Source organism: Episyrphus balteatus, chromosome 2, assembly GCF_945859705.1.
Source record: "Episyrphus balteatus chromosome 2, idEpiBalt1.1, whole genome shotgun sequence".
Lineage (NCBI taxonomy): Eukaryota > Metazoa > Arthropoda > Insecta > Diptera > Syrphidae > Episyrphus > Episyrphus balteatus.
In genome coordinates, this window is record NC_079135.1 from 72344181 (window position 1) to 72355763 (window position 11583).

Here is an 11583-nt window from a genome sequence, read left to right on the forward strand (position 1 = left end):
TTTCATCAAAAATACAAATCAAACCTAACAAAAACGATAAACGGTTTTCCAACTCAAAGTAATAATAAAATAGAGTAATTATCACATACCTATTCACAGACCATGGAAAAGCAAAACATTCATTTAAAAAATAACAAGGCTTCATTTATTTGCCAGTAGCGGATCTAACACTTTTAAGAAGAAAAAAAAATTTGTTTGCTATTAATTTTTGAGCTACAAATTTTGAAATATTCGAGTAATTCACAGATACAGACTTTTTTTTAGAATTGTAATACATAGAGAAGAATCATGTATTTTAGGCCCCTTCTCCACAGTATTTTCATATTCTAACACTACCATCTACAATTTTATTTAGTTACACCTTCTTGACTTAAAAATCGGTTACTTTTTTTTAAAATCATTTTCTTATTTAATAAAATTAAAAAAGTTTTAAAAATTATTTTTTATAATAATATAAGAAAAAAACAAAATAAATTTAAGCCGTTGATTATAGCGACGAAGAAAACGAAACAGGTTTAAGTAACTGGCGCCTATTTCAGTTAAGCAACAAATAAGTAAAAAACTATACTACTAAGTCTCATGCTATTTGAACATTTCATGCTCCAAATTTTATATCCGCTCCTGCTTTTTTGTTTAAGTAACGAAATGAACACAAAAATACTTCCATTTACTGATTGAGAGACATCATATAAACTTTTTAACAAACAATAGGTACCATAACGTAAATATGTATGTTCCCAATCCATTTTATACATATATTTTCACACACAAAAAACTCACATCGAGCAAATAATTGATTTAATTAAAAGTCTTTCACTTTTATTATTTTTGTGTTGTTATTTTTTTATTTTTTTTTTGTTCCTTTGATTATATGTTTTTTTAAATATTTATAACAAATGCACTCGTCTGCAACTTGCAATTAAATACTGCACTAGTTTTTTTTTCATTTGTGTTGTATTGCACTTATTGTTATATTGTTCCCCTTATAAATTATTTTTTTTTTTTTTTATTTTGTGTTTAATAATATGGCACATTGCATTTTCAAAGTTCGTTACACATTGAATGATAAAATGCAAAAAGATAAAAAAAAAGAGTTTATATAGGAAATGTAGTTATTATAACGATATATGGCAATGGTGTGTGTAGTAATAATTATCTTATATTAAGTTATTCATTACGAAATGTATTTATGTAGATATGCAACTATCTACGCTTCGTAAAAGTCGTAAGAGGCATTAGTATGTAGAATTAAAAAGGAATTCTTAAGTCATTTCCGTTTAAAATTACAAAATGACATTTAAAGATTGAAAGAACTAGGTGTAGAGAGGAATTAAAAGTGGTTTTTTTCCGAGAGCGATTTGTTGTTCTTAATAAACCAGGAACTGTTACCTAATTCATTTCTTTCCGAAACTCACATTGAAATATTCTAAAAAAAAAAACTGTAGTAACATCATAAAATGTTAACCAAAAGCTACAAAAATACAAGTTTCATTTGCTTCCAGTTGCTATCCCATCATAAATGCTCGTTATAGCTTTTTGCAACTTAGTTCATCATTTTTATTGCATAATTTTATGACAGCCCTTCATTTCCATTGCTTCTACCACAAAAGTCATTCATAGTCATCAACATCAACAAACCTAACCACTTCGTGATAGGTTTTATGATTTTATGACTTCTTATTATTCTTGAAGATGTAGTTGAAGCCTTTTTGATTTGATTCATAATTGGACATCAAATACTCATACACACTCAAAAACATCATTCTCTCACTCTTTTACCGATCATTGAAAGAAGTAGTAAGTGTATAATCCATGTGGCAATATAATTGTCCTTGGAAAGGATTAAACTGTAGCCATAGACATTTTTCATTTTGGTAGGTTGGTATATAACAATTTTCACCCTGAGGCCGTGAGTAAAGTAATTCAGCAGAAGCAGCGCAACATTGAAATTGCCCCACACAAAATCGGGGCACAAGTTAAAAAACTTGGCGTGATTTGTGAATATAAAAAGGAACAACTTCAAAACGATGCATTTAGTGCAGCTGCACCTCGCGTCATCATATCGTCTGGCATTGCAGTGAGTCGTCATTGCTGCCGCCGCCGCTTAATGCCCCCCAACTACTACTTTATGCACCATCATGATGCGCACGACGATGAAAGAACTACAAAGAAGAGTAGAGACTCTCTATAAACATTCAAAGCGCAATGCAAGTGTGGGATGCCAATATGCCATCAGCCAAAGAAGAAAACAAAAACAGAGGAAATTGGCTCTTTAGAGCATGATTTGAATTTCTCGTGCAGCAGGCTACTACACATCATACAATACAGAAGTGGATCATTAGCGAGGGAGCTGAAGCTTTGCACAGAACAGCAAGCGTTCAGCCGCCATTATTCGCTACTTTTAGCATTATATAGGCTGGTATACATGTATGTAAAAGTCTAATTGGAGGTTATGTTAAATTTTAAAACTCAACGTACAATGATGGTTGTCGGGTAGTAGTATTTTTCTCTGAAGGATTTTTGTGGATCAAGAGGGCAGAAACATGCTAATAGTTTGAAAATTTTCGTTAACAATATTTTGGATCACAAAGGAGAAAAAGGGTTGTAAATAATATGTGTGTCGGTGTAAAGGTATATAACAGAGGTATTATAGTGGGAGGTTTTGAGGGTGTTGATATTTTTGTTATGTTTTTTTTTTTTTTGCTCAAAATGCCCTTGCTTGAAATGATTGTTAGTTGGGCAAGCTATTTTTCAATGCTAATTGGAAATTCGTTTTGAATGATTTTAGTTTTGTGTTTCTTTTTTCGTTTGTTTTCATGGGGATTGGTTAAAAATGGTTGAAAACTGATTGTGCAGTTCAAGAAAAGTACTTAATTGGCCTTCAACAATATGGCGAAATGACTTTGTTTTGATGGCTAAACGTGACGATTTTTTACTTTAATGAAATGAAAAAAAAAAAAATACAAATTAAAAAAAGCAACAATGAAAATTTTACATTTTGACCTCAATTTTCACATGCAAAGCGGATGGTTTATAACCTTTTTTATATTGTTTGTGTTTTATATTCAGGTTATTAGTGTAAACTAGCCTAATTCAAATAACAACTATTATTGATCTGTATTCGAATTTATTTTCAATTGCATTCAAATAAAAGTTCGTACGTCAACTCTTTTGTTTCATTTAACTGAGTTAATTTTTCCGTGAAAAATGTAATTAAATCGGCCCATTTATTTGAAAATCGATCATGATATAGATTTGTAGATTACCAAGTCATAGCTGGGTATTTTAAAAATTAATAAGGAATGTCCTCGTTTAATTGAGTGTATTTTTGATCAACAATCTAGAAAAACTTAAAAATCTTTCATAGAATTTGGTTCAATAACTCATTATTCATTACATATTTTTTTGTAACTATGTCAAGTAAAAATTCCACCGACCTCAAGATTCTTCGCATATTATACAAAATTTATGGAGGCTTTACAATACCAATTTTGACAACGTAGTATCAAACTTGTTTGAATTTTTTCAAATATTTTGATTTTTCTCAACACAATTTATGATAATTTTCACCTGCTGTGGGCAAATTGTAATAAATAATAACAATGAAACTTCATATCAAATAATAAACACACACACACATTGAACTGGATTCAAATTCCTAACTTTACATATACAAATTCCAATGCAAATCAATTGCTAATTCAATTTTATTTTTGCCTCAATTGCAAATTGCAAAAAGTTGTTTATTTGATTTATGAATGCTTTTAGCAGTTAACTGATACAATAAAAGCCAATACCCACAAAATATACCTACTTACATGTATAAACCAACCAACACACATCAATATTCGAGATATGTACATAAATCTTCGATCAAGCTGTAACACACTGCCACTCAAAAAAAAATGTATTAAAAAAAACCGAGTACATTCTCTATATAGTAAATGTCTTGTCTATGGTATTCCTATTAAGACCAGTTTATTCACCTGGCTGGCAAAGCATGTTATAAGACCTAATCCAACAATTAAGTAATTTGTATCCTATTACTTGATAAACTGATTCATTAAGAGCACCAATTAAGAGCGCGTTCTTTGAAGAGTCTTATATATAGCTATAGCGCTTCACATTGCCTTATAGCTGGATGCATTTATTATAACAAGTGACAGGTACTTCCAAGTTCACCTTTTAACGTCAATCGAAGGCGTTACTCGAATCAGTTTAAACCAATCATGCTGAGTCGAGCCGGTCTTTCACAAAGCTTTAAGATATATTTACAAAAAAAAAATCATTTAGACGAATATTTAAATACTCTACAGCTACCTCTCGCTTGCTGTTGAATGAATAAAAAAAAGGTATAAAGATGCTGAATCTAAAAGGTCGGCATCCGAACAATTATCTTTTCCGCTCATCATGTTCGTTCGTCAAATTTACGCCCTAAGTTTGGTTGAGGCGCCACCAATGCACCTTCAAAAAGGCCATAACGGCGCCGACAACTTACGTTCCTATAAAAGGTACACATAATCGCCATCAAACACAAAGAGCCTATATACCATACCATGCCATCGCATAGTATCGTTTGGAGTCAAAGTGTGTGTCAAGATTTCTTGCTTTTGGTTTGTGCTGGCTGAATGATCATTAATTTTCTGTTTAAGAAAAGTCTTTTTTTTTTCGACATTATAAGTCTTTGCATAAAAGGTTGAACTGCCGCTGTTTAACTAATTCCATCAATTAAAATTAAAACCTTTCTTTTCTTTGTTCACTTTTTGAATCTTATAGAAAAACAAAAATCCTCAAAAAGATCAATTACCTGATGGTTTTCTCTATCTTCTTGACCATAAACATCGATACTGGGTATATCCATGTCAAGGTGACAGAATAAAACAATAGCTCAGAGGTCTATTGCCAATTGGATTATTTTTCAAGAAAAAAAAAAGTGTGCAATTATGGGCGGATCAATGCAATTAAAATAAATGGATAATATGCAAAATTCCCTTCATAGACAGGATTTAGAAATTGTTTGGCGAATTTCTGACGCCAACTGAAGAAAACCTTTTTTCCTTTTATATTTCAAGAGGATCGTATAAGGAAATTGTTTTTTTCTTCTTCATCTTGTGTTTTGCTGTTCTTCTTTTTTTGTAATCCTATTAAAATATCATCACCCTTCGGTGAGCATTTATTTTTCATTTTTAAAACCGGAACGAATTGTGGTAAACAATTTAAGAAATTTTATTGCTGACACAGTGGAAAGCCAGATCGAATTAGAAATCGTGTGATGTTTATGAGGAAAAGGGATGAAATGTGTATTCATGATTTTTGAAGAATTAAATAATAATAGCTTAACAACAGAGAGGGTGAAAGCAAGTTTGCATAGTCATTGTGGTTCTATTAAAAATAGCAGTAAAAATATATATTTTTGAAAATTTAATAATAATTCGCGAGAAAACATATAACCCAAAATGTTTTTCACACTTCTCTTCAACCAAACAAGTTTTTGCTGTCATTTCATTTAATGAACCCCATTAGCCAAGGAAATACTGGGTAAAGTCATATCGCACATTACCAAAGCAGAAATATATTGTATACTTTCTACGTCGGAAATGTGGAAAAAGTACCAGGAATCGATATTGACTTCCTTAAGAAGTCGTTTGTTTTCGGCATTATAATATTTACATCTTTTAACATTCAGCATTTGAAATTAATGGATAAACTAGTTAAACCAACTAAACTTACTTGGCAAAAGATTTAAATTTGTGAACGCACATCAAAATCGAATTGATAAGGCCTGTCTATGTCTGGGTCAACCTAAAAAGGAGAACAAACAAATTAAGAATTATCTGATTTGGTATCAAAAAGCTGGTTTATCTTTTACAGATTGCATAGTGATTGCTGAAATTTTTGATGAAATTACAATCCAGTAAGAGAGTATCCCTGATCTCAATCATCAACCATATTTCAGCCAGGTCATTCTCAAGCTAACAAGTTCAAGTTAAGTGTGACAATTGACAACAAAATAAAAAAGTTAAATTGAAACAATTTTGGTAATCCCTTTCTGTTTGCTTAACTATTAAACGTGTTTAAATTTTTGCTAGTCACTCATAAAGATTCAGATACGGATTTTTTTATTTTTTTCTAGCAACTAAAATAGACGTATACCAAGTTGGTTGATATATTTGTTCCCAAACTGAGGACTTTCGTTTGACATCGAGATTTTGATGACTGACAACTTTCCAGTTATTTTGTCACACAACTGTCCAAATGTTCTTGCTATAAAACTGACAAGGAATGATTAGATCATTTTTTTTTGCGCCCTGACAATTTTCCATCTGTAACCTGGGCACTGATGTAGAATAAAATTTTGATGAGATTAAAGTCATTCAAATATTTTATCGCCAGTGATAAAACTTACAGAACACGGGCACTGGTACAGAAGATTGTTATTGAAAGCAAAAAAATTCTTGATGTAAGGCATCATCGATTTAACAACAAAGAGGCTTACCAGCAAACTAAAATTTCCTAAAAATATGCTATTTCTAGCAAAAAATGCTAAAATTTCAAATTTTAGAACCATTAAGTTTTAATAACCGAAAATAGTACATCTTGGATTTTTTTTTATTAGAGGTCTATTCGTCTATAAATGCAGAACCAAATTTCTTTCTTCTGAAATGGACTTGTGCTGCAAGGAACCTTCTTTTTTTCTCTTAGACTTTTTTTTTCTGATCGATTTTAACCGTAGGTGGAGCCAAAGTGCTGCAAATGGGTAAACTATTCAACTTTCAGTTTAATACTGAAAACCTCGCTTAAAGGGTTTTCGAAACCCATTCGCAGCACTTCTAACAACCCAATTTTTTACTTGGTAATGATAGTAGATTCTCTTAGCTATATACTACGATAAGCTTTTAAGGTAAAATATCTGAGAGTAAGCGTAACTGCTGACAGAAAGTTTCTTGCAAGAGGGGTTACCGATTCATATGTAATTATTACAAGTTTGTAAATTTATTATGCCAGTCTCCCGTCATTGATCGGAGACGTTTCGGGGAAAAAGTGCAATAACCATTTAAAATTATTATGGAACCAACATCCTCTGATACCAACACATTTGGTTCGGTGAGCTTACTTGCTACCTTCTACCCGAAAATTTCAATTGAGAAGTGCATATTGTGGTATTAGGAATTGAAGTTCTTGTACAGATTTTTTTATCAACCCTTCTTTGGCTTTGTTGAAGTCGTGTAAGGATTCGTTTGTTATACCATCGAAGAAATGTGAACAAAATATGAAAATTTGAAAATATTGATATATCTAGCCCCAAAAAAACTATACTATCGGCACTAATTAATCTTCCTTAAATCTCAACTTCTCAACACTCAGTTAACGGCAGAGCGTCACCGCGTTGCCTATGTACAAGTACTTTACAGACACTATAGTTAAACTAGTTATAACAGAAATAACAAGGTGATCATTAAATGCTTGCTATTGTGAGTACACCTACTCACCAATTATAGACTCAAACGATGCAAACCGTTCAGTTAATTAAAATTAACGAAAACAAAAAAACTTATTACTCTCATGCATCAGTATAGTGTAAGTGAGTATGTGTGATAGCAACAACAGCTATGTTAACCTAGCATCACACTGATGAAAAACTATATAATTATATAAAATCAGGAAACAAATTCTTGTTAAATGCATTTTACTTTTAAATTAATTTAGTTTCTTTTTATATATAATTTTGTTTTTCATTCATGAAAAATCAAAAAAGAAAAAAAAAAACAAATTACCTGCGCTTATTCGTGTAATTAACTTAACTTGATGATGTTCACACACAATGCTAACGTGGCCTGAAATATACCTACAATTTTCATCAGCGCGAAGCCACAAAAATTCCCTCTTCGGCCTCACTTGCAACAACAACAACACAGAGCTCCCCAAATCCCCGTATCCGCCCTACAAATAACTACAACAACAACACTAACTACAACTAAAAACAAAAACACGATTCACAACGAAAAATATTGAAAACAGACCACAATTTAACCGCATTTTAATGTGCTAGATAATTTGTATTAATGTGATTTAAATGGTTCTCGAGATACATTCACCTATCTGCGCTCGCTGTCTGTGTAAAGATGTAAACGTACCCTAAATAGCGCCATACTCAGGTCAGCAACAGCAGCAGCTATTCTATATAAAAGAGGAAACTCAGGTATACCTTTTATCGAGAGAAATTACCGTGTTACCTCATTTGGAAAACGAGAATTATTACAGCGGTTATTGTTTGATTAATTTGATGATAAATAGACGTATTAATTCTAAATTCTAAATACATAGTAGTTGGTTGGTTGTTGTTGTTGTTGTATAGTTGTCGGTGGAGCTTGATTATAATAAGCATCTCTGGGATAAATATGTGGTTGGTGATGATGGTGCGCGCGGAGCTGAACTCAAATTGTCGGGTTAGCAATAAAAAGAGAGTTCGGTTGGGGTTATGTTTTGTGTTTGGCCCATTGTTTAGCAGTTTGTTCGGTCTTCCACACACACAGACAAACGTAGACGTGGCGAATACCCATAATTATTTTTCTAGCCTAACGAATATGTACGCGAACTGGACAGGAAGTAAACCGATTCTATGATTATTCTGGGTTAAAAATGTAGAAACATTCAAAAGGAATTTAATGATAATCCAACAAAATAGAAAGATGCTTAAAAATGTATGTATATTCACATCCATTTGCGCGAATAATTAATCATTAACAAATTACAGCTTGCAATTTGACAATTATGTATGATTCAGTTGCATTTTGATTTTTCAATCTCAATTGAAGTATACCTATACAAAAAAAAAAAGAGTTTAACTTCCACTCGAATGAATCGTAGATACATTTGTATCTTTTATTACTAATTTATGCTAATTGCAGATGCGTTTAGAATTTATATGTAGTTTTATCTTGTTTTTTTTTTTTTTATTTGTGTTTTTTGTTATAATTGTGAAGGTTCGTTGCGGTGGAAATTATTTAAATTCTTGAATAGTAAAAAATAAAAAATTTGAATTGTATTTTATTGCCACACATCGTTAATCATTCTGTGGTAAAGTGGATGGTGTTGATGTGAGATTGTAAAATAACTTTATTTCTTCCCTGCAAACTAGCTTAGAAAAGGGTGACGTTTATTTGGAGATACATAATTTAATGAGGAATTTTTACAATCTCATAGCAAAAATATTTTTTGAAAAGTCGAATTAGGTACTGAAAAAAAGCAATTTTAAATATGAAAATACAAGTTAAAAAAAAAGTATATTGGCACCATGTGAAAAATATTTCATCGAAAATTCTATCAAAATAAAAAAAAGAAATAAAATTAAAAGAAAAAAAAAATTTTTTTGAATCAATCAAATTTGGAAGTTTAATAGTTAAAAACCTTCAAAACTCTTTTTTGACCAAAAGACTGTTAAATCTTATAACATTTTTGGTTAAACTTCGGTAGCGTTTTTGGCTTATCACCTGGAAAGGAGTGGAGTAATTCTATTCCAAAGGTAAACGAAAGAGCTGACATACAAACTTAAATTAGTGAAATGCATTTTTTGGAACTTAGAACAGTGAGATATTCTGATGGTTGAGCACGCGCGCTTTTAGCAATATATTCTTTCAACAAAGTGAAATAATGTCTAATTGGTTCTATTGGAGCTTATTGTTGTTTATATTAACCTGGGATTTATCCAATGCAATTCAAGAAGGACAAAACTCAATTTTTTCTTTAAAGCAGCAAAATATGCCCATTGTGCATTAATGAATCGATTCACCTTTTCTTCTTTATTCATAGAGATATAATATGGTTACTTAAGTCTTGGATATACTTTTTTATAGATAGTTTTTATTCCAAAAAATACATTTTTTGAGTGTTGAATAAATAACTAATTAGTTTTTCTTTTCTTTTTTTGCAGAACAAAATGGAAACGTCAAACTGCCGTTGGTCTTGAATTGCTTGCCGAAGCTGGTAATTATGCAGCATTCCAGAGGTTATATGGTGGGCCACCATATCTTGGTGCATGGCCATATCCAGCTCAATCACCACACGGAACCCCACCATCTGCAGCCGATCTGTATTACCGACAAGCGGCAGCAGCAGCGTTACAAAAACCACTACCTTATCGTTTATATCCAGGTGTTCCGGCTGCCCTCGGCAGCCTGGGTGGCCTACCAGGTCCAGCTTCAGCTCCATTTCCACACCTCTCAGCATCTAGTTCTTTGTCGTCATTAAGTAGTTACTATCAAACCAATACCAATAACAACAACAATAGCAGTAGCAATAACAATAACATCAGTATTAGTAATAGTAATAGCTCCCGGCGATCACCCAGTCCGACATTGAATCCCGGAAGTCCTCCGGGCCGTTCAGAAAGTAGTCGACCGCCCAGTGATGATGAAGATACTATTCAAGTATGAGTTTTATAGTAACAATTATTATTATTATTATTATTCTATGTGTACAGTAAATTAGCTTATTTATTTAATAAATTAATTAATTCAGAAAGAAGTGGCACAAAATTTTATTATTATTTCAATGTAAGCAATATTGTTTCCTTATTTAAAAAAAAACAGCACACAAAATACAATTTTTATAAAAAAAAAAAATTAATTGAAAGTCAAAGTATCTACATATATTTTGTATTAGATAGAAAAAAAAAATAAACTCTACCCTGAAATAAAAAAAAAAACAAAATAAAAACAAAGATACAAAAAATAATAAAGTAAATAAAAATGAAAAGTAAAACTGTTGCCAATATTGTAATGTAAATTTTTGTACAAAATTGTGTTAAGCGAATGTATAAGTGTATATTTTTTAAATTAAAAAAAAAAAATAAATTAAATATCTTATAGCATGATGGTGTATATGTATTTTTGGCTCTAAGTAGATACTTTATACAAAAAAAAAAAATAAATAAATAAAAAAGAAAAAAACAAACTTCTATTCATACATTATAAATTGAAAATAAAGTGGAGATTAAAATATTTCTATACAAGTGATTTATATATTTGAAACAAATTATAAAAAAAAAAAAAAACAAAATTTTAAGTAAAATTGTTAAGAAAAACTTTCTTTTGTTTCTTCCAGTTTTGTATTTATTATATTATTTTGTTTTTAGATTATTTCCATTTCTTGTACAGTTTTTTAATTAAGAAAACAAAGTGTAAAGTGTAATTTATATATTTATAACACTTTTCTTTGTTATTTTTTTTATTGTTCGAGAAAAAACTCTTTTAGTATCGAATAAAAACATTTATAATTTAAATGGATTTGTTCTCAAAAGAAAACAAGCAAAAAAAAAAGAATTAATCATTTTTAATTTTTAATTTTGTCATTCGTTTGTAAGTGTTCTAGTATAAAATTTTGTATGTAGCTAAGAAGTCGATAGGAAGGATGATATAAAATATGATAAAATAAAATAAATTATAAATCAAATACAAGAATGAGTGTTTTCTTTTTTATTTCTTAATTACTAAATACATTTAGTTCTCAATATTTAAAATATTTTCTGGAAATCTAGTTAATACAAACAATTTGCGGTATGAATTTGTAATGGCGTAGGAACCT

At 30.6% G+C, this 11583-nt stretch overlaps 1 protein-coding gene across 1 annotated transcript in view; it reads left to right on the forward strand.

The window, feature by feature from the left end:
• The window catches only part of LOC129910082 (homeobox protein B-H1), a 53162-nt gene extending 42638 nt beyond the window's left edge, over positions 1–10524 (forward strand). The window contains exon 3 of the mRNA XM_055987338.1: positions 9932–10524. Within this exon, the coding sequence (XP_055843313.1) occupies positions 9932–10433 (502 nt within the window). The 3' untranslated portion in view covers positions 10434–10524. The remainder of the gene's footprint in view (positions 1–9931) is intronic.
• Positions 10525–11583: the final 1059 nt, after the last annotated feature.